The 18898-nt window shown below is 29.7% G+C and overlaps 4 protein-coding genes across 4 annotated transcripts in view; 3 read left to right on the top strand and 1 right to left on the bottom strand.

Moving 5' to 3' along the window:
* LOC124540050 overlaps positions 1 to 4442 on the bottom strand; it is a 103355-nt gene extending 98913 nt beyond the window's left edge. The window contains exon 1 of the mRNA XM_047117454.1: positions 4214 to 4442. The gene's annotated coding sequence lies outside the window, so the exon portion shown is untranslated. The remainder of the gene's footprint in view (positions 1 to 4213) is intronic.
* A 543-nt stretch (positions 4443 to 4985) lies between these two features.
* On the top strand, positions 4986 to 6521 carry LOC124540171. Its single transcript, XM_047117630.1, has 4 exons — positions 4986 to 5167; positions 5272 to 5409; positions 6188 to 6352; positions 6439 to 6521. Exons 1-3 carry the CDS (start codon positions 5045 to 5047, stop codon positions 6266 to 6268), a joined length of 342 nt encoding a protein of 113 aa, XP_046973586.1. The 5' UTR covers positions 4986 to 5044; the 3' UTR covers positions 6269 to 6352; positions 6439 to 6521.
* Positions 6522 to 7733: 1212 nt separating this feature from the next.
* On the top strand, positions 7734 to 11336 carry LOC124540028 (cytochrome c oxidase subunit 5B, mitochondrial-like). The gene is made up of 4 exons (XM_047117426.1): positions 7734 to 7912; positions 9448 to 9621; positions 9725 to 9768; positions 11041 to 11336. The coding sequence occupies exons 1-4, from the start codon at positions 7825 to 7827 to the stop codon at positions 11101 to 11103; spliced, it is 369 nt and encodes a 122-aa protein (XP_046973382.1). The 5' UTR covers positions 7734 to 7824; the 3' UTR covers positions 11104 to 11336.
* A 1214-nt stretch (positions 11337 to 12550) lies between these two features.
* On the top strand, positions 12551 to 18493 carry LOC124540257 (snRNA-activating protein complex subunit 1-like). Its single transcript, XM_047117723.1, has 8 exons — positions 12551 to 12776; positions 13542 to 13692; positions 14111 to 14204; positions 14946 to 15189; positions 15703 to 15834; positions 16512 to 16640; positions 17192 to 17300; positions 17377 to 18493. The coding sequence occupies exons 1-8, from the start codon at positions 12770 to 12772 to the stop codon at positions 18005 to 18007; spliced, it is 1497 nt and encodes a 498-aa protein (XP_046973679.1). The 5' UTR covers positions 12551 to 12769; the 3' UTR covers positions 18008 to 18493.
* Positions 18494 to 18898: the final 405 nt, after the last annotated feature.

Raw genomic sequence — 18898 nt, forward strand, 5'->3', positions numbered from 1 at the left:
TGCGTTCTTAAAAAAAAAAAACAAAGTAAAGATGATTACAGAAACTAAATAATACTATGAATTAAGCCATAGATTGATAATTGTATTCTCGTTGATAACCAGAAATCAAATTTTCAGTAAATTTATACTTTTTCGTAGAATTTTTCCGGCTTTTATTTTACTTGATTGAAGTCACTTTTCCAGTTTAGCTAGAACTTTTAATAATTGAAACACACTGGTTTACACTTTTACAATTTTATTTCTCTCTCTACAATTTCGACGCGTCCGTATAACTTTTCGAGAACATTCTGCTTGCTTCTACCCACATTGTCCATCATACTCATTTATAATTCGTTTATTTGTCTAGTGTTGCTATTTTAAATATATTTATTAGTAATTATTTTAAATTAATAATAAGTGTTTATTTTACACAATAAAACTCTATAATTAGATAATTATGACTTATTATTTAGCTTATATTATACAAAATTTACCTAATGATCCTTTAAAAATATATATCTATATAAATAGGTAGGCTTACATGATACATTTTACAAGAAGTTGTATATAATAATAATAATAATGATCATCCTGACAGATTTTTACCTCAATTACCTCGAATCAGTTGTCAATAACATGGGAAACTGCATTAGCTGCGATCGCTGCCGCTCATAACTTACAGTATCGCTAAACCAGTACAAAATCAAAATCAAAATAAACTTTATTCAAGCAGGCTTTTGCAAAAACTTTTGAATCGTCATTTTACAATTAAGTGAAGCTACCACCGTTTCGGAAAGTAGATTCTACCGAGAAGAACCGGCAAGAAACTCAGTAGTTAATTTTTTCAATATTTAAAAAATACAGAGTCAAATTAGTTAAATACAATTATTTAAATTAATATATCCTGCTTGGAAGTCAACAGGTACAGTAATGAAGGCACCTCTTAGTTCCAAAGGGCGACGCATTGGCGCTATTTAAAACATTGTTTTTTCTTTTAGCACCAAATATATAAACCCTGTTAAAAACCTACCATAGGATAAGCTTCGTTATAATAATAAAGGTATAGGTAAACATGTTTATTAATCTCTGTTGCAGTAAAAAGGTAACACTGGTAGCTTTGTCTTAAATAAAGAAATAATTTCTCGTTATCATTTACACAGTGACGTGTCACGGTGACTTTATCATGTAATACATGCATGATATTTGTTTAACTGAGACATTTACCAGAATCTCATTATACATTCACAATTACATAATAACTAAACCCGCCTGGGTAGGTACCACCCACTCGTCAGATATCCTACCGCAACAAACAATACTGCGTGTATTGTTGTGTTCCGATTTGAAGGGTGAGTGAGCCAGTGTAACTACAGGACATAGCATCTTAGTTCCCAAAGTTGGTGGCGCATTGACGATGTAAGGAATTGTTAATATTTATTACAGCGTCATTGTCAATGGGTTGACGGCGACCACTTACCATCAGGTGGCCCATACGCTCGTCCGCTATTCCATAAAAAAGGGGTTTTGTGCTAGCCCACAGTTACTTATCATTATATATTCTACCACCAAATAGGAATAATTTGTATTGTCAAATTCCAGTTTGCAGGATGAGTGAGCCATCTCACGTGTCATTGGTGAAATAATCTACACCATCTTGGCACAAATAAAAGCCACAAAAAATAAATGAGTGAGCCAGCATAACATCAGACACGAAAGATGGTAGTGCATTTGTGATAAGTAGAGTGTAAACATTTTTTATGTATAACAATGAAATATGTTTAAAAAAACAGCAAAAAAACAATAATTCCAGTTAGAATCTAATTACGAAACTATACCTATACTCATAGTATTACGAAAGATCATAGTCTATGCCAGTTATTTCTAGACATAAATTGCAACATGGGAAGTATTTTAAGAATTGTGTATAAAAAACCACAATTACAGAAACAAAACAATTAAAATTAATTTTTAATTTCGAAGAAATATTCCAAGCCTCATATGCGTTGATAAATATCCAAATTTCAAAACTTTATAAAAACTCAATTTACACTCAAAAACTAGAAGTGAAGTGGAAAAATCGCCTAGAAGAGTATAACACTTAGGTCAGGAAAGATACAGTCATAAAAAATAGATTTTTTCAATAATGTATAAAAATAACCTTAGACAAACTCACCATTTTGATGAGTACCAAGTTATATAGAAGATTTCCATAATTTGATAATATTTTCAAATTTATTTTAAGAGAATGTGTCTATACAGACAGTACAGAATCTTATTTGGGTAAAAATGCCAAAATCTTTGTATCTCAAATCAAAGAGTGTATATGTCTTATTGTTTAACTATATAACTGCTAAACAATATTTATAAGGATGGCGAAAACATCATATTGACTTTACAACTAAGTCATATATATTATACGATAAAAGTCTTGATCATTCTAAAATTGCAATGATAGGACTACTGCTATCACACACCAAATTATTAAAGAACTGAAAATAAATATCCAATACTAAATTCAATGTATGTACATTCAGTTAGTGTAACGGTTAGTCTCAGACATAAAACACAGACTTTATTAACATATATTATACACCTATTATAGCTCACTTTCTCTATAGTAGTACTGTTTCAATATCTTGTATTGCCTAAAAAAAATTGACTCATTTATGTAATTTGGCTAGATGTGGAATCTTCGGTTACAACCTTTGTTCAGGTAATATCAATATATGCCTCAAATAAAGAGTTTCCTACCCCAGAAAGCCACCCTGTCACCCATTTACCATCCTATCAGAATGTGGGAATAGGAGAGGCATTTTTATGTGTCCAGATGTACACCACATGTGTCACAAGTAACTAGTCTTTATTGAGAATATCTGCAGTAACAAAAATCTTTCATAAGGACCATCGTTATTGCCTATTGTAAATATTTGAAACAAAATTTAACTTATTAGATCTAGGCTTTAATGCCTCTATAAGATTTTAAATTAACATGGTTACTTTTATTATTAAAGTTATTGATTAGTTATTGATTATCTATTAATGTCTCATAAAGAAGAAATTCCATAGATTATGTTGAAATATCGAGCTCCACCGAACAAAAATAAAAAACATGGTAAATATCCCGAAATCAATAACTTTAATGCCTTTGTCACTAATATCAATGCATACCTTATTTTAAGTATCTTTCACATATAAGGTTTTTTGGTGTATTTACCAATTGAAAGTATGTGTTAATTTTTCTAAATTAAATACCTAGAAATAGACAGTCAATTGACTCGAGTAAAATTAAAATTTTGCATAAAGGAAAGGAGCTAGCTTATCCATTTCAGGTGCAATCATAACATTCTGAAAGGATTATATATATAAATATTCAGCGCTACATACAAGAGAAACATTAATTACAGCTTCTTTTGGTATTACTTGTTTATAACGACAAAAAACTTTTTATGTTTCTTTAATATACATAGAACTTCAAGAAGCAACTTGAACTATGTTTAGATTATGTAGATTAATGTCATAAAACACCTCATTAAAGAAGCAAAAAAAGTCTGTATCAGCAGCAAAAAACGATCATAATAAAATTGCACTGTAACATTATTGCATACAATTGAGGTTGTATTGAAAAAACAATCTTATTCTGATACAATACAAGCCATATTTGATCAACAGTTTGAAACTATGACTAATTTTACAAGGCTTTAGTAAAATAAGCTGTAAATCAATGGGGTAGGGTTGTTTTTTTTTTATTCATTGTTCTTAGTACACGAGCACTAAACTTGCACTGAAATCAAGGGTTATTCACTATTCCTTTCAAATTTACTTTTACTGCAAGTTCAATGTATCTGAATGCCTATAAATGTTTAACACATTTCTGATTACTTTTTATGGAACATTATATTATATAATATCATATGAATTTTAAGTGTTAATTGGATATTTTAATAGAACGAAAATTTCGTTTGTTTTCAAATAGTCAGATTTCACTATTACGAAGTTTTTATCAAATACATAGTTTCGGGTCGTTATATTTATTTAACATTATGTTCTCAAGTTTATGACAGTATCAATATGTTTAAGAAAATTAATGCTTTTCTATCGATTAAAATAGACAATTATGGTATGTTATTGAGCCACATACATACATTTATTTTTCTTATAAAATGAATTTTTAATATTCTCCTAATTATTCTAATTTTTATGAGAATTACAAAGATTAAATGTAAATACTACTTACCAGATAAAATGAATAGTGATATCTTTTGCCACGGTGTTATAATATCCCCAACTCCTTTGTTTCGACACTACACAGCACATTTAAACATAGAACGAGGTCATAAAACACTATTTAGAAATTCATTAACCAAGAGTTATATTTTTAACAATAAAACACTGAGGATAATTTATGCTTTTAGAAAAATCCTACTAGGTTTGACAAAAACATATCACTTTTGACACTTATTTTTTTCATTACTCACTAAGGATGTAAAAACCGGTCTTTAAGTACATGAAACTTTTTTATAACGGTTATTTTATTTATATTAAAATTATTTAGTTTTGTTTTAAATATTACTAAAAGAATTAGACACGAACGAAATAAAAACAAAATTTAATTCGGAAAAGAATGTAAATATTTTTTTTTTGGATTGGCAACTTTCTAACTTCATAATCAAAGATTATTATGTAAAATGAAATGAGAACGTATACTTTGTAATGGTAATAATCTTTTTATATTACTAATTTATATATGTGTTAATGTTCAATAAGTATGTACATACATTAAGGCTAGTTATTTCAATTATAATATCAATCAATCTTCTTATTTATGTATGGACTTGATAATGTATAAACAACAATTAAAACTTTGGCAATGTAAAAGGTACTTGTAAGATATACGTTAGATCTAAAACTTTAACGGTATTATAATATAAAATATATTTACGCTTTCCATAGTTTTTTTTTTATGATTAGTAACATTGTCAAAGACATGCGCAGTAGGTATTGCCGTTACAACAACAAGTGGCATTGGTTATTGATTTGCTTCAGCATATTTTACTAATCTAAAAACATGCTAGGCATATCATCCTTAAGCTGGTTTTTGATAATGGGAATATTCGATAAATGCCTAACCGATAATGCTGGCGTAACTTTTACCTTTAAAGAATATCAGTATAAGGATTCGCCAAAAAATGTATGTGTGCATGCAGTTTATTTTGAAAAATTATTAAACTGTTTATTTCATGGGAGATATCCTTTGACATGGTGCGAATTAATTTAAGGATAATTAATTTTCAGGAAATGACCTTTCACGAATTCGAGTCAGCCTGTGAACAGAGCAGCGCGTGCAGCCAATTAAGTGGGTTGACACGAACACGATGTGTGCGAGAATGTGTGTCCCCATCTTGTTACAGAGAGCTTTATTTATCAGACCCGGTAAAAACATTTTCTATATTCGTTATACTGTGTATTAAAAAAAGGTAAAGTCATCATAGAGGCAACTAGTGCCTTAATAAATTCGTATATTATGTCGGACCTTTCATAATTTCTACTTCACCGCCTAACAAAGTACAGTCGTTGTAAGAAAAGGTTCGTCACCTTAAGATCTATTTTTGTGTGCTCAGTAAGAGCGATAAACTGCTTTACCGATCGAGAATGACATATTGCGCCGTAATGATTTGATGTTTAGATTCAAAAGGTGCTAAGAGTTTAAGAATTGATAAAGGAATGTATTTAAAAAGTAACGAAGGTTTTCTTACTCTGAATGTCCAATTATTTAAATGCAAGGTGCGTTTACATTAAGATAAGGTGTGAAGTTATCTTTTAAGATGACTTGAAACTTAATTGACAGTTTAGCGAGCAACTTATTTTTTTCAAAACGCACGATATACGTCCACTGTCCAACTGTCTCAAATATCAGTATTTGTACAACCAACCAGACTCTGTCCATGAATGATGATGATAAAATTATCTAATAATAATAATAAAAAACGACAAAATATTGACGATGATTTTTATTTTATTTTTTATGGCTATAAGCAAAGTAATATCTTATCATCATTATCAGCCCGTTTTTGTCCACTGCTGGATCAAAACGCCTGCCTGCCTCTCCAAGTGCACGCCACTGTGGTCTTTCTCCGGCTACTCGCATCCAACTCCTGCCTACCGCCTTGTAATATCTTATGCTGCCTTATAATTTAAATTTATGTTACAGCTCGAGGAAGGTGAAATAGACGTAAGATTGAATTCCTTCAAAGGTTGCTTTATCCAAAGAAGTGGTCGGACGAGGAATTGATTTCCCTCAAACGTGATATCGTCATTTATTTTCTGCGTTAAAAAGATACATAAAATACGCAAAAAAATTATGTTTCTGACGCTTGTGAGTACTAAAATTTCACTTATGTTAAAATATTTTTTGTTCCAAAACAAAATAAAAAAAAACTTTTACAATGTTTTATTTTTTAGCTACTGACATCAACTGCATTCAGCGAAAATGGATTTATTAAAGTTGTATTAACAAGATATCATCAAAAACCTTTGTTTTAAAATATATAAAAAAAACGATATTGACCTTTAACCTATTTTAGTATTGTACAAAATGTTTTTATTTCAATTAAATTAAGATTTGAGTAAATGTTTGTTAATCCTTTCAAAACTTTGACTATGTGATGGTTACATCAGATGTTTTTGATCTAGGTGTGAAGGTTTTACTACAAATTTATAATTAATATTTTTCATTATAAATGTTTTTCATGAACAATATGATTATAAATACAGATGCGTTATTTTTTTTAATTAAAAATGCATTTCAATATACTTCATTTCTATGAAATTATCATCATTATTCATCTCAATTGTACCAACAAGTAATAATTATAATAAATTAATGTGATAGTTATAATGAGTATTCAAAAAGTAATTTTATAATGGCGGTCCTTTACGAAAAGTTAAAAATTGCTTCAATTAGACATCACTATTTAACTTTACAAATATTTCAATAAATTTGTTTGAGTGACCTTTTTTGTTTTTCGATATTGTTTCAGTAATAATAAAGCAAAAAACTGTATATCTATTTTTAGATAACGGTAGGAAATAATTATATACTTGTTCTTTTTTAAATATAATAACAACAATATTTTGCATATTCAATAATTAGCTTATAAGTATTTAAATTACGCGACAAACTAGCACAATTTTGCAATTCATAAATATTATGCACTGAGAAATTTTAAACTTATTTTTCTTTCTATCTATTAAAATATTTAACTTTTTATAATTAAAGGTTCAATGTGTATTTTGAATATATAAATAAAAGTATTAAAATAAAAATAAACGTTTTATTTCCAAACCTATATTTTTATAAATGGTATGTGTTCGTTATATTAATCATATTAAATTAATTATTTCTTTTCGATTTTATGTTGATAAATTAATAATGAGCATTTTTATTGTTACTTTAATTTGGTAAAATTATTAACCTACTTACGTACGCAAATTAATCGTATTCAATTAATCTGTATTTTATTTTATACTTGTAAGTTATCATCTAATTATTATATTAAAATATCTACCTTTTATATTTTTAGGCATTGGCATTTTTACAATTAATATAGGCTATATTTACACTATCAACAGTTTTTCTTCATAAAAGTAGTATTTTTTTAAATTAAATAAAAAGAAAAATGATTTTTTATGGTATAATAGAAAGAAATTATCAATTTACAATTAAGAGACAAAAAACCGGTAAATACCGATTTTTTAAATTCTCTCCCTTTTTTCCATATGACAGCACTAGAGTACCTTAAAATCCACTTGCTATCGTGAGAAGCGGTCTAGTGAGAGTAAAGTGAAATGGCTTCCTTGTGTAGACAAATTATTCGGGCAAATGCCCTTAAAACCACCCTTTTTTCCACCGCACGAAGGGGATACGCAGACAGAAGTAAGATTGAACTTGTAAATTTATAAAATAGATCGCCATATCTGTCATTGTTTCGTTACGTAATGTCAAAACTATCTTTATTTTTTTTCCCTTAGCTGCAACATAAAAATGTTATGTAAAGTTATGATAGGTCCAGATACTTAAACATTACTTAATTTCTATTAATAAATTCTTATTTTATTCTATGTCGCAGCCCCATGACATTGATAATGTCAATAAGATTGGCACATTTTACATATTGATTTTTCTAATTACTCAAAATTTGAAACTATTTTTACACTGTGGTCATGAAACAATTTGTAATTTATTTAGCCTTGTTTATAATAATTCTTTAATCATAAGAATTTAAATTGAAATAATATTGATTTTATGTTTTAGGTTATAATCTTATCTGTTTAAATTCCTGTTGATAATAGTGATGACAATTGCTTATGACAATAGACAAGTAATTCTATAAAGTTGGATTTTGTTTATAAAAAAATAAAAGATTTATACAAGTAAATTAATTTTGCACTAAATTATCTGATGCTATCAATAATTAAACACAATTAAATATTTCCACTCTTTTTTTGTAGATTATTTTCTCTCGACTTTTTAAACTATTAATAAATTAATTAACAAAACAATAGAATATTTTAAATGTAATATATTAAACCTTTTTGGGCTGGTTTGTTAAAATAGAGATACTCTGGTCCTAGCAATATTTACCCATTAATACTCCAAAAATGAATGTAAAGTTTGTGAATATTGAATTGGATTATCCTATACATTTATAAATATTTATTTAATGATACTGAAAAATATTGTTCCATAAATAAAACATGCATTAAGAATTAAATTATACAAAAATATAATAAAATGTCAGTTATACAGAGTGTTTTGAATTATTGGAATATTTAGCGAAAAATAAAAAGTTTATCTATATATTTTTTTTTGATAATGTCTACTGTATTATATGAATGACTACATTTATCAATGATTCAATCAGACATGTAGACTCTTCGAAGATGGGATACCTTTGAAAAAGTATTATGTAATGCATTGAAAAGAAATGAAAGAACAATATAATGAATACATATTAAATATAATAAGTTATATTCAAATATTACATTATTATAATTCTTGGATGTAGTCCAGTATTTATTTACTTAATGCTCAGCTAGCTCATGAAGCTTCAAATCAGGAGGAACTGCCTTGAAATCCACATCAGGATTTTACAAATAAGTATTTTATTAAATTTGTGGATTTTAAAACTTTACAATGTCACAACATTGTGTCTTAAACCAGTCTGGTTGTGGCTTTTCATATAATAATAATTGTGCTTTATACCATCTCTGATACAGTTGACTTGACAAAAAGAAATTATTATATACTATAGAATATAAAAGTACAGTACAGTACTGCCAATTAGGAAAATTGAAATTTATGAAAATAATGCAATGAAAATTAATTACAATTTCTAAAAATATAACTTAAGGTATACATCATGAGGGCTCTATATCTATGGCATTTAAAACAAACTATTTCTTTAACAGTGCTGCCTGACCCCCTGGAACATGCCACCGGTTTGGAAAGGAAGGAACTGCTAGCCATGCAATCTGGTAACGACGATCCCTTCAACATGAAGGTATTGAAGAAGGCTGCTGGAACCCGTGACAATCCCACACTTGTGCCGTCGTGCTTCGACGCCCGTATTGTAGGATGCATATGTATGTAATCATTTCTTATATGTATAAAATGAAGTTATTGTAATGTTACATTTTTTTATGTTGTTAATATGATTTGTCATACATAAATAATTATTATTTACAGGTGAAGAGCATGCCACCGCTGTTAACTGGCTTTGGGTACACAAGGTATGATAAAACAAATCAACATATTAGTTTTACTACTGGAGATTCAATGAAATTAAAAAAAGAGCTATGTACTCATTTTGCTTTTGTTATATAAAGACAAAATACCAGTTTTATCTAATAGTACATGCTTAATGTTTCTGGTTGTTACCTTAAGTATAAATACAAGTATAAGTCACATATGGCATGAAAAAAAAAGGCAAGTAAAAAAACAAACTTACTCATAGATAATTAATAAATATTAATGGAATTTCAAAAGAACAGATAAATAATTTCTATAAATAAATGGAAATGCTACTATTCTAGTAAAATAGTGTTAAAGAAAAACAAGCATTTGGAGATCCTATTCTGCAATGAAAATTTTCAATATTATTAACAGCAGTATTCCCATATTTTTATAAGTTTGAAAAGCTTTTAAGTGATCACAGTTTGATCACCTCTCTTAAGATTATTGTCAATTATCAGTATTGGCTTCTCTGGTGAGAAAGTTACTAGAATTTTGCCAGATTTTTTGTATGTGATAATAAAAAAGGTAGGATTTGGGGATTGAATGATTGTAAAAGTTTTTCAGTAATAAACAATAAAAAAAAACAATTATTTTTCTAACCAACTAGTTTTCTCCCGCATTTTACGGTATTGCAAATTTTAGGCATGAAAAAGCCTAAACAAATTACTTCATTATAAATTTCACTAAATTGTATTCAGTGGATTAGCCTTGAAAGCAAACCAGACAAGGTATTTTAGCATATATTTACTAGGAAAGTGTATGAAAACCGTAATATTTAAATGGTTAAATATTTAATTAATTAAATAATAATTTTCCACTGTTTCTTACTAATTTTTTAGTTAACGATCACTAATCGATGTAGGTCAACGGTTACGACATTGTTTGCAAGTGAAACAATAGTCAGCCATTAGTAGGCGGATTTCGCTTTTTTCCAGATCCCCCAGAATTGGCCGACCTAGGCATCACTTCACATAATTATATTTGCTTACATAACCAGTTTTATCCTTGCCTGGATACCGTATTGATTCCCTTAATTTTTTTTATTACTTTACTAAGGCTATTTTTTTCTTGTATAAAAATAAAATAATTAGAAATTAACTTATGAAGATTTACTTTTCGTGTCTGTGCTAAGTTAGCGGGAAATGTTATATTAACGTCCCTAAATAAAAATCATGATTACATCGAGGAAACTGATTTTATACATATAAATGTTGCATGTTTTGCTAAAATTACTTTAATTGTTAATAATATCCTTTTTTTTCATTCAGGGTCACCCCCGCCGCTGCGAATGTGGACATTGGTACAAACTGATCGAGAAGACGCCCCTCTAAACGCTGTTTCTACTTAGTTATACTATTAGTAGTCATTATTATAACTGCAATAACAACGCATCCGCGGTATTATTCCAACGTTCCTGTGTGTAACATGATGCGTTAGAGGAACTATTGATCAGAATTAAATAATTGTAAGCCTTAAAAAGTGTTTCATTCGATCGTTACCTACTGCAGTGTTATGTTGTTATCGGGATTTATTTTATGTAGATAATTAAACATTTAAAATTAAACGAAGTTTTATTATTGTTAGTCCTTATATATTTAACAAATAGTAAAATACCTTATTTGTTGCCCGTTTACTATATTCCAAAAACAATAGGTAGTAAATTTTAGACGATGCGTAACTTAAATAAAATTAACAATATTTGTCGATCTTGTCTGTCTGTCTTAATCTATGACATTATTAATTAAACTTATCGGAATTTAGGAAGTTAAATCAAAGTCGGTATAAGAATTAAAGTGTTGGAAAATAAATAAATACATATTCAGCTCTTAGTAGTTAACAATAAAGCTGAGTTATTTAGCAAATCGAATGAAATGTCTATGGTTTGTTTATGTTTATAAGTTTATTCCTGTGTCGAATCCTCTTATTGGAATAGAGTATACAATAAATCATTATATTATTTCGTTACCACTAGTGCTATTTTAATTCAATAAAAGTAAAGCAATTTTAAACTTACGCATGCAAATCTTCACTCCTTCAGAAAAATAAAAGTTACAATTAAAATATTGTACCATAAGATTCGACAGCTATTTTCATATTGTCATTTTTAAAGCTCATGTAACAGAGCATTGGTAAATAAGGCATATTATTAAATTCAAGAATAATATATATATGAATAAATATATATATTAAAGATAAATAATGACTAATAAGTATTTATTTATCTCGTATACTAGAGGCAGGGTACATAAAAAAATAATTACAATTTACTGACATACTATGGAATTGAAATGAGTGAAAAAGGAAACTATTGAGATTCTTACCAGTACATCTCTATATAATCTAATTCCCAGTGTTATTTTACCACTGATTCAAAACTAAAACAACAGAATATGTTGATTTTGATATGAAACCAAAATCAATCTTTGAAATCAAATTATATTCAAACTCATAATATATTCTGTAAATCTAATATATATAAAAAGCCCTACTTTAAAAAGCCTGTATATTTTATCTATTCTGTAACATGTAGGTATATTTGGCACCTTGGCCTTTCTTGGCATTTCTTTTTAATTTTTTATTTTAGTCTAAGCTTAAACATTCTGTCTTCTAAAACAGACAGTTCTTCAATATGCCGATTTTAAACTTTTTTTTATGTAAATCTATTAAAATTTGATTCAATAACAATGTACATTTTATATTAGTTATTATAGTAATAAAAGTATTATCAAATCGCATTCAATATAAAAAAACATCTCTAAAATGTCAATTGAATGTCACTGTCATAAACAGCTGTGAAATTTAAAAACACTACAATTTAAGAAAACACACGAAAAAGCTTTTTATAACTTGAAATATATTATGATTATAATATAATGATTATATACTCATTAACTGTGGTTATGTTGTTTTAAACGTAGTGATTACAGTTTCGGTGTTAGTTTTATTATATTATTTCAAACGATACGCTCTTTTGAATTTCTTTCTTCATACTTAAAAATGGCTCGTAAGTATGACTGAAATTTATTAATTGTTACAATATAATACAGTGATACCTTTTGATTGACAATAATGGCTAGTAATTTCGCCTAACATGCCCACAATTTATTTTTTTCTACTCGTTCTATAAAGCAATGGCTTTTATGAATATAACAATTACTAAGGGTTCATACTTTGCTATGGCCAACTATTCACAATGACACACTATCTGGCTCGTCTTAACAATTCTTGCCTGCCATATTTGTTCAAATCCCACAGAAATCAGAATTTCTCAAATTTCTCAATGTAATCTGCAATTTTTCTAATTTTTATTTTCATTAGAACCTAGGTAGGTCTATAATGACTATTTAAAAATAAAAACTAAACAAAGCAGTTCTGCTGTTCTCAAGTTATGCATTTACCAGCAAACAGCATTTCATTTTAATTTATTTTATAAATGATTATTAACACATTCAACTAATCAAATATATTAATAATCTGACTATATATGTATAATAAAATTGGAGTGTCTGTTTGTAACATTAAAATAGCCCTTATTCACTCAAAGCATATGTATTTATGTATACATGTTACATATACCAAAATAACAATTTATGTCCGTCTATTTTTTTGGGAATGGCTAGACCAATAGTGAAATAGCTTGCACTGGCATTACAATAATATTTTTTTTTGTTAATTTCAACTACATACAAGGTCTCAAGCACAGCTAGTCTTATCTAAAATATGAAAGGAATATGATATTTATAATATTAATTTAAATACATAATTGCAGGATACGCTCACAATATCCACCAAGTTCACATCGCAGATGGCTTTTCAAGTGACTGTGACGAGCTGATTCACAGGTGTTTAAAATTACAGACACTGGAATATCATTCATTTTGTGACATTTGGAAGGATCTTAATTTTGGTATGATTTATCAGTAAGTACAAATATGAATATTATTGAAATTGTTATATTAGTTTTAAGGAACCTTGGCAAGGCACCATAAAAGTAAAAAAACACATAACTGCATGTTAATTGTAACGGTAACTCATTTATTGATATCCTTCTCAAAGGAGGCTATGGCTGTTCCAATGGGAGAAGGACTATATGTGAGCCTTAAATACAACTGACATACACACAAATTACCTTATAATGGTTTTCTTTACCCCCAGGCAAGAGATGAATTACAAATACAAATTTAATAAACAAAAATTCAGTTGTGCAAGATCAAATCTTCAAATGAATTTATTATAGTTTAGAATACTTTTACTTTTCGGCAGCCTACGTTCAGGAGTGGACAGCTGTGGGCTGACGATGATGATGAGCACTTTTACTATGAAATATTTTTGTTACAGAGGCAGGAGTTCCGGAGCTGAAATAGCAGAATTGTCCGAGGAAGTAATTCACATAGCAAAGCATTATATGATCAAGGACACCAGTAATTTTGAGGTACGGTTATTTATCACATGTTAAATTATTATTGGACGGCGGAAGTATCGCTTCCGGTCAGTTTCCGCCAAAAAAATACTAACAAAATAAATCAGTATTTCCGTGATGCAATTTATTTCTGACAAACTTTATTATATTATCTATATTATCTTGTATAGAATATAGATCTATTCATACATGAAGACGCGCCCCTCCATTTATTTTTATTATTTGTCGTTTTTCCACGTTAAATAATGGTCTTTTACAAATATCTAATCGCGTAGCTATAGTGCTTACAAGATGTTTCCGTGTGCTTTAGACGATAGATATAAAAAAAGAGAAAGAAATATACAAATTATTAATATAATATTTTTGGTTTTAAATTTTCGGAGTAAACGTGGTCGGGCGCGACTTCGTTAATTAATAGATATAATTTTTTTTCAATATTAGGAAGTCGAGATGGCCCAGTGGTTAGAATGCGTGCATCTTAACTGATGATTGCGTTCAAACCCAGGCAAGCACCGTTGATGTGCTAAATTTGTCTTTATAATTCATCTCGTGCTCAGCGGTTAAGGAAAACATCGTGAGGAAACCGGCATGTGACAAATTTCATAGAAATTCTGCCACATGTGTATTCCACCAACCCGCATTGGAACAGCGTGGTGGAATATGTTCCAAACCTTCTCTTCAAAGTGAGAGGACGCCTTTAGCCCAGCAGTGGGAATTTACAGGCTGTTGTTATTAGGAAAAAATATCTTGCAGGAATCCGTAGCTGGTCTCTTCTTAGTTTACGGTCTTTTAACCCTGCAGCCGTTTAGTGGCTTTGCATGTCTACGTTTGGTTCCCGAAGACGTGGCGTCCATCAACAGGATACAAGTTGTCGCGAGACGAGAACGAAGGTTAGACGTCCTCTTCATATTGGGCGAGGTACTGGTTAAGTATACCCAGTACCATGTAGCCGAACGTGATCGAGGAATGGAATCGGTGTTAAGAAAATATTTAGAGGGTGAGTGTTCAAACTTTCAAAACAGGATATTGAGGAATTATTTCTGGACATGTTGGCAAAAGTCCTTGAAATGGTTATATACATATATTGGCCATTAAAAAGCATTACTTACATCGCCAATGTGCCAGCAATCTTTGGAAGTTTATGTCCCTTGTGCCTGTAGTTACATTGGCTTATCAAATCGGAACACGACATTGCTAATTATTTCCATTTGACGGTAGGATATTTGAGAGGTTGGTTGCCGAGATGGACTTGTATGGAATTTGAATGTCCCGTGAGAATTCGTTTGTTACGTCAGATTATTGATGATGATAACGTTGATTCCTTTTGGTGCAACGATTTTGAAAAATTCGTTAATAGTTTATGGACAAATATTATGATAATTCGCTGCATGATTTGACCATTTATTAATAAAACTTTAGGTTTCATTAATCCAGCTACAGACTGAATTATAGTTCAAGGAGTTTCTAAAGCCCTTTTTCTGAATTGCTATCCAAAGTTCGAATGTTTCAGGATACACCAGTATAGACAAGTTGGGAGTAAGACCTCGAGGTGTTTTCTATCGACAAAATGAAGAGTTAGACATTATCAGGGATGTGGGCTCCATAACCAGACAGTATACTCGTGCGAAGAATTCCCTCATAGGTAAGATTTAGGAATTTAATTGTGGTATACTAGAGCAAATAGATTATCTGATGATTATCAATTGTAATTAAAAGTTTCTTTTTTATTAAATAGATTGACGGATGTCCCAATAGACCGCATTTTGACCAATCAAAATCGAAATATAAATACTTAAGCTTGGAAACTTTTTCTTAAATTGTCTTACTGTGTTAGATACCTGAATCTTTCATTGGTTTCTAAATGAGCAGACATACCACTTGGTGGTGAATGGTCACCATCGAACTATTCCTTGTCCCGTTGATGCTCTAAACTAAGATGCACGTTGTATAAATCAAAACTCATTTCTATTAGATATAAATACATTTATTTAACATAATAGGTTCAATCGGCATAATTCCAAGTTTTACAATCAATCACCCTTAATTTTTATGATAACCCCGTTAAAAACCCGGATTCTGACCACCGACGGCTCTCTTCTGTTTTTATTTTTTTTTATTTTTCCTGTCACCTCACAATTTGTCCAGTCATCCAATTGGTCAGCCGATCAAAGTCGGCTTTCTTAACCAGTCAACAACGACCCAACAGTGTTACCATCTCTAAATCAGAATAACATAAATAAAATTATCACACATGCGTTCTACCCACTGGGCAATCCCATGCTCATATGCCTTAAATATAATGTCTAGTAAATAAAACAGGTCAAGGGAAACAGGACGCGAGCCTTCGATATATAAATGAAAACTTGGCTTCCGAGCTCAACACTTCGTTGAAGAGGATCATCAACGGCATTATTGATAATGAGAAGGACGCCGATGATGATGATGATGGTAAGATTTACAATTTTATTCTCAGTTTTAACAATAAATAAACTGTTGTATGTTTTTTCTACATATAATAGGAGGGGGAGGTGAAGATACGCATTTGAACTGGATATTCTACCCTATGGGTTGAAAAACTCAACAATGTGGTCGAATCAAATTTCTACGCGAGTAAATCGCGACAACAGCTAGTATTGTTATACAATCATTACCTTATTATGATATCTCGGAGAAAACTCGATGTGTTTCGCTTAGTTTCATTTTAACCCGCTGAGTTTCTTTCGCCGGTTCCTCTCAGGTCAGGGTATTTTCTTTTCCGAACCGGTGGTAGTGTTTCAATTGACCATCACTAAGAAAGTGTAATGCTTCTATATTGAATAAAGTTATTTGAGTTGACTTTTGAGTTTTAGACTATGCCTTTTCTACGTGTGTGCTTCTTGATAAAATATTCTTATAAAATACATCGTAGGTCGTCGAAGGTCGTCGAAGTCTTTAAAGTTAAAAGTGTTGATGAAAATGATGAAAATTCATAAACTTACTGTTTAATTTTGGTTCCACAGATGATGAAGAAACCACTATAGACCATTATGATAACGTACAGGCCATCAAATCGAGAGCAATGACTAACACGGTCAATTCTATTAAACATCTGACACGGATTGAGGAAAGGTAAAATTCTAAACAGTCTTACATAATATATAATAATAATAATTCCAAATTCAAATTCTACTTTTTTTCTATTCAGGCAAACGGCTACAAAAAGTCCGAAGAAGAAAAGCGATCTCAAAGTTCCTACCGGTAAAGTTAAAACAGGCAGCCCTACCAAACCTGTCACTACGCCGAGAAAACGAAAGGCTGAACCAAAATCAAGGAATAAAAAATGTAAAGCGGCGACTAAAAAAGACCTCACCGATGACCCGGAAACAATTGACATAGATCTGGAGTCATTTCAAAAGGGAGTCTTTGTTGACAACATCGCTGAAGAATTCGGTATGGAAATTGCGCGGGAACAAAATTTGAAAATCGAAGACTTACCGGAATCGACGAAGACAGAAAACCAAGGTCGTTTAATTGAGATAGAAGTTATTGATAAGGCAAAGAAAGCAAGTGCGAATGACATGGACATTACTTGTGCTGATAAATCTGATGTGACAGCCGAAGACGTTAGCGATACACCTTCGAACTCCAAGGCCACGAAGTCAATTAAGACTTTTAAAAGAAAACGAAAAGATGATACGCCAGAAACGCAAATGGAATTTTCGGATCCGAACAATACAAGAAAAAAAAATCCACGTGATTTGAAACGGACTAAATTAAAATCTAAGTTCAAAAGAATGGGAATGTTACCCGTTGCCAATTTTAATGAACAAAAATGATTATTAGTAGACAGTCCTGAAATCGATAAAACTACGATTTAGAATGTTGCCGCCATTTATTGATATCAATTAGATATTTAATATTAAACCGATTTTATTTAATCAAGTATTAGTTACACTTGGCATATAGCACTGAAATTACTTTTTAATACAGTAATTATATTGTGAGTTACATTAAAATATGGAAACGAAAGTGAAATAAAAAAAGTTTTTAATACACAATGTTTTTATTAATATTTTAATCTCTGGCAACACTCGTAATGTCAACGTAATACAGATCATTTATTTATTTAAAATACTAAGTCACACTGACAGAACCATTAGCGTTAGATCTAGAAAATGTATGCAATAATATTATATTATGATGAAATAAAAAAATTAGGCTATTTCTTGTGATTAGTACTTTTTATATCAACTACATTAGACTATTTTTTTTTATTTGAAACGTCTCGATCAATATTCGTTTGAATTGTACAATAACATATATTGTCGAGAAAATAACTTTAAATATTGAAAAAATGTAACATGACAAGCTAATATTATATTGTTTTGATAACATCTCATATTTTGTTTATATTTGAAGTTATTTTCTCAAAAAACTTAAATTAATCAGGCAAGACAGCAAAATAAATAGTCACTTAATTAAAAATATACATAAAAATATATACTAACTGCCTATTATTTTCGTTTGTGTTAGGCCTTACACATACCATATAATATATAAAAAAAAAAATTATAGCCAAAAAAAAGTTTTGACTTCAGAAATATTTGAGGCTGATCTTTAATTTAAACTTGCAATGTAAATTATCCATTCAATATATTATATTTGGGTATTAAATAAGATCATGCCTTTTTACAAGCTTTTAAGCTCTTGTAAGTGGAATTAAAAAA

The sequence above is a fragment of the Vanessa cardui genome, chromosome 24 (assembly GCF_905220365.1).
Source record: "Vanessa cardui chromosome 24, ilVanCard2.1, whole genome shotgun sequence".
Taxonomy (NCBI): Eukaryota; Metazoa; Arthropoda; class Insecta; order Lepidoptera; family Nymphalidae; genus Vanessa; species Vanessa cardui.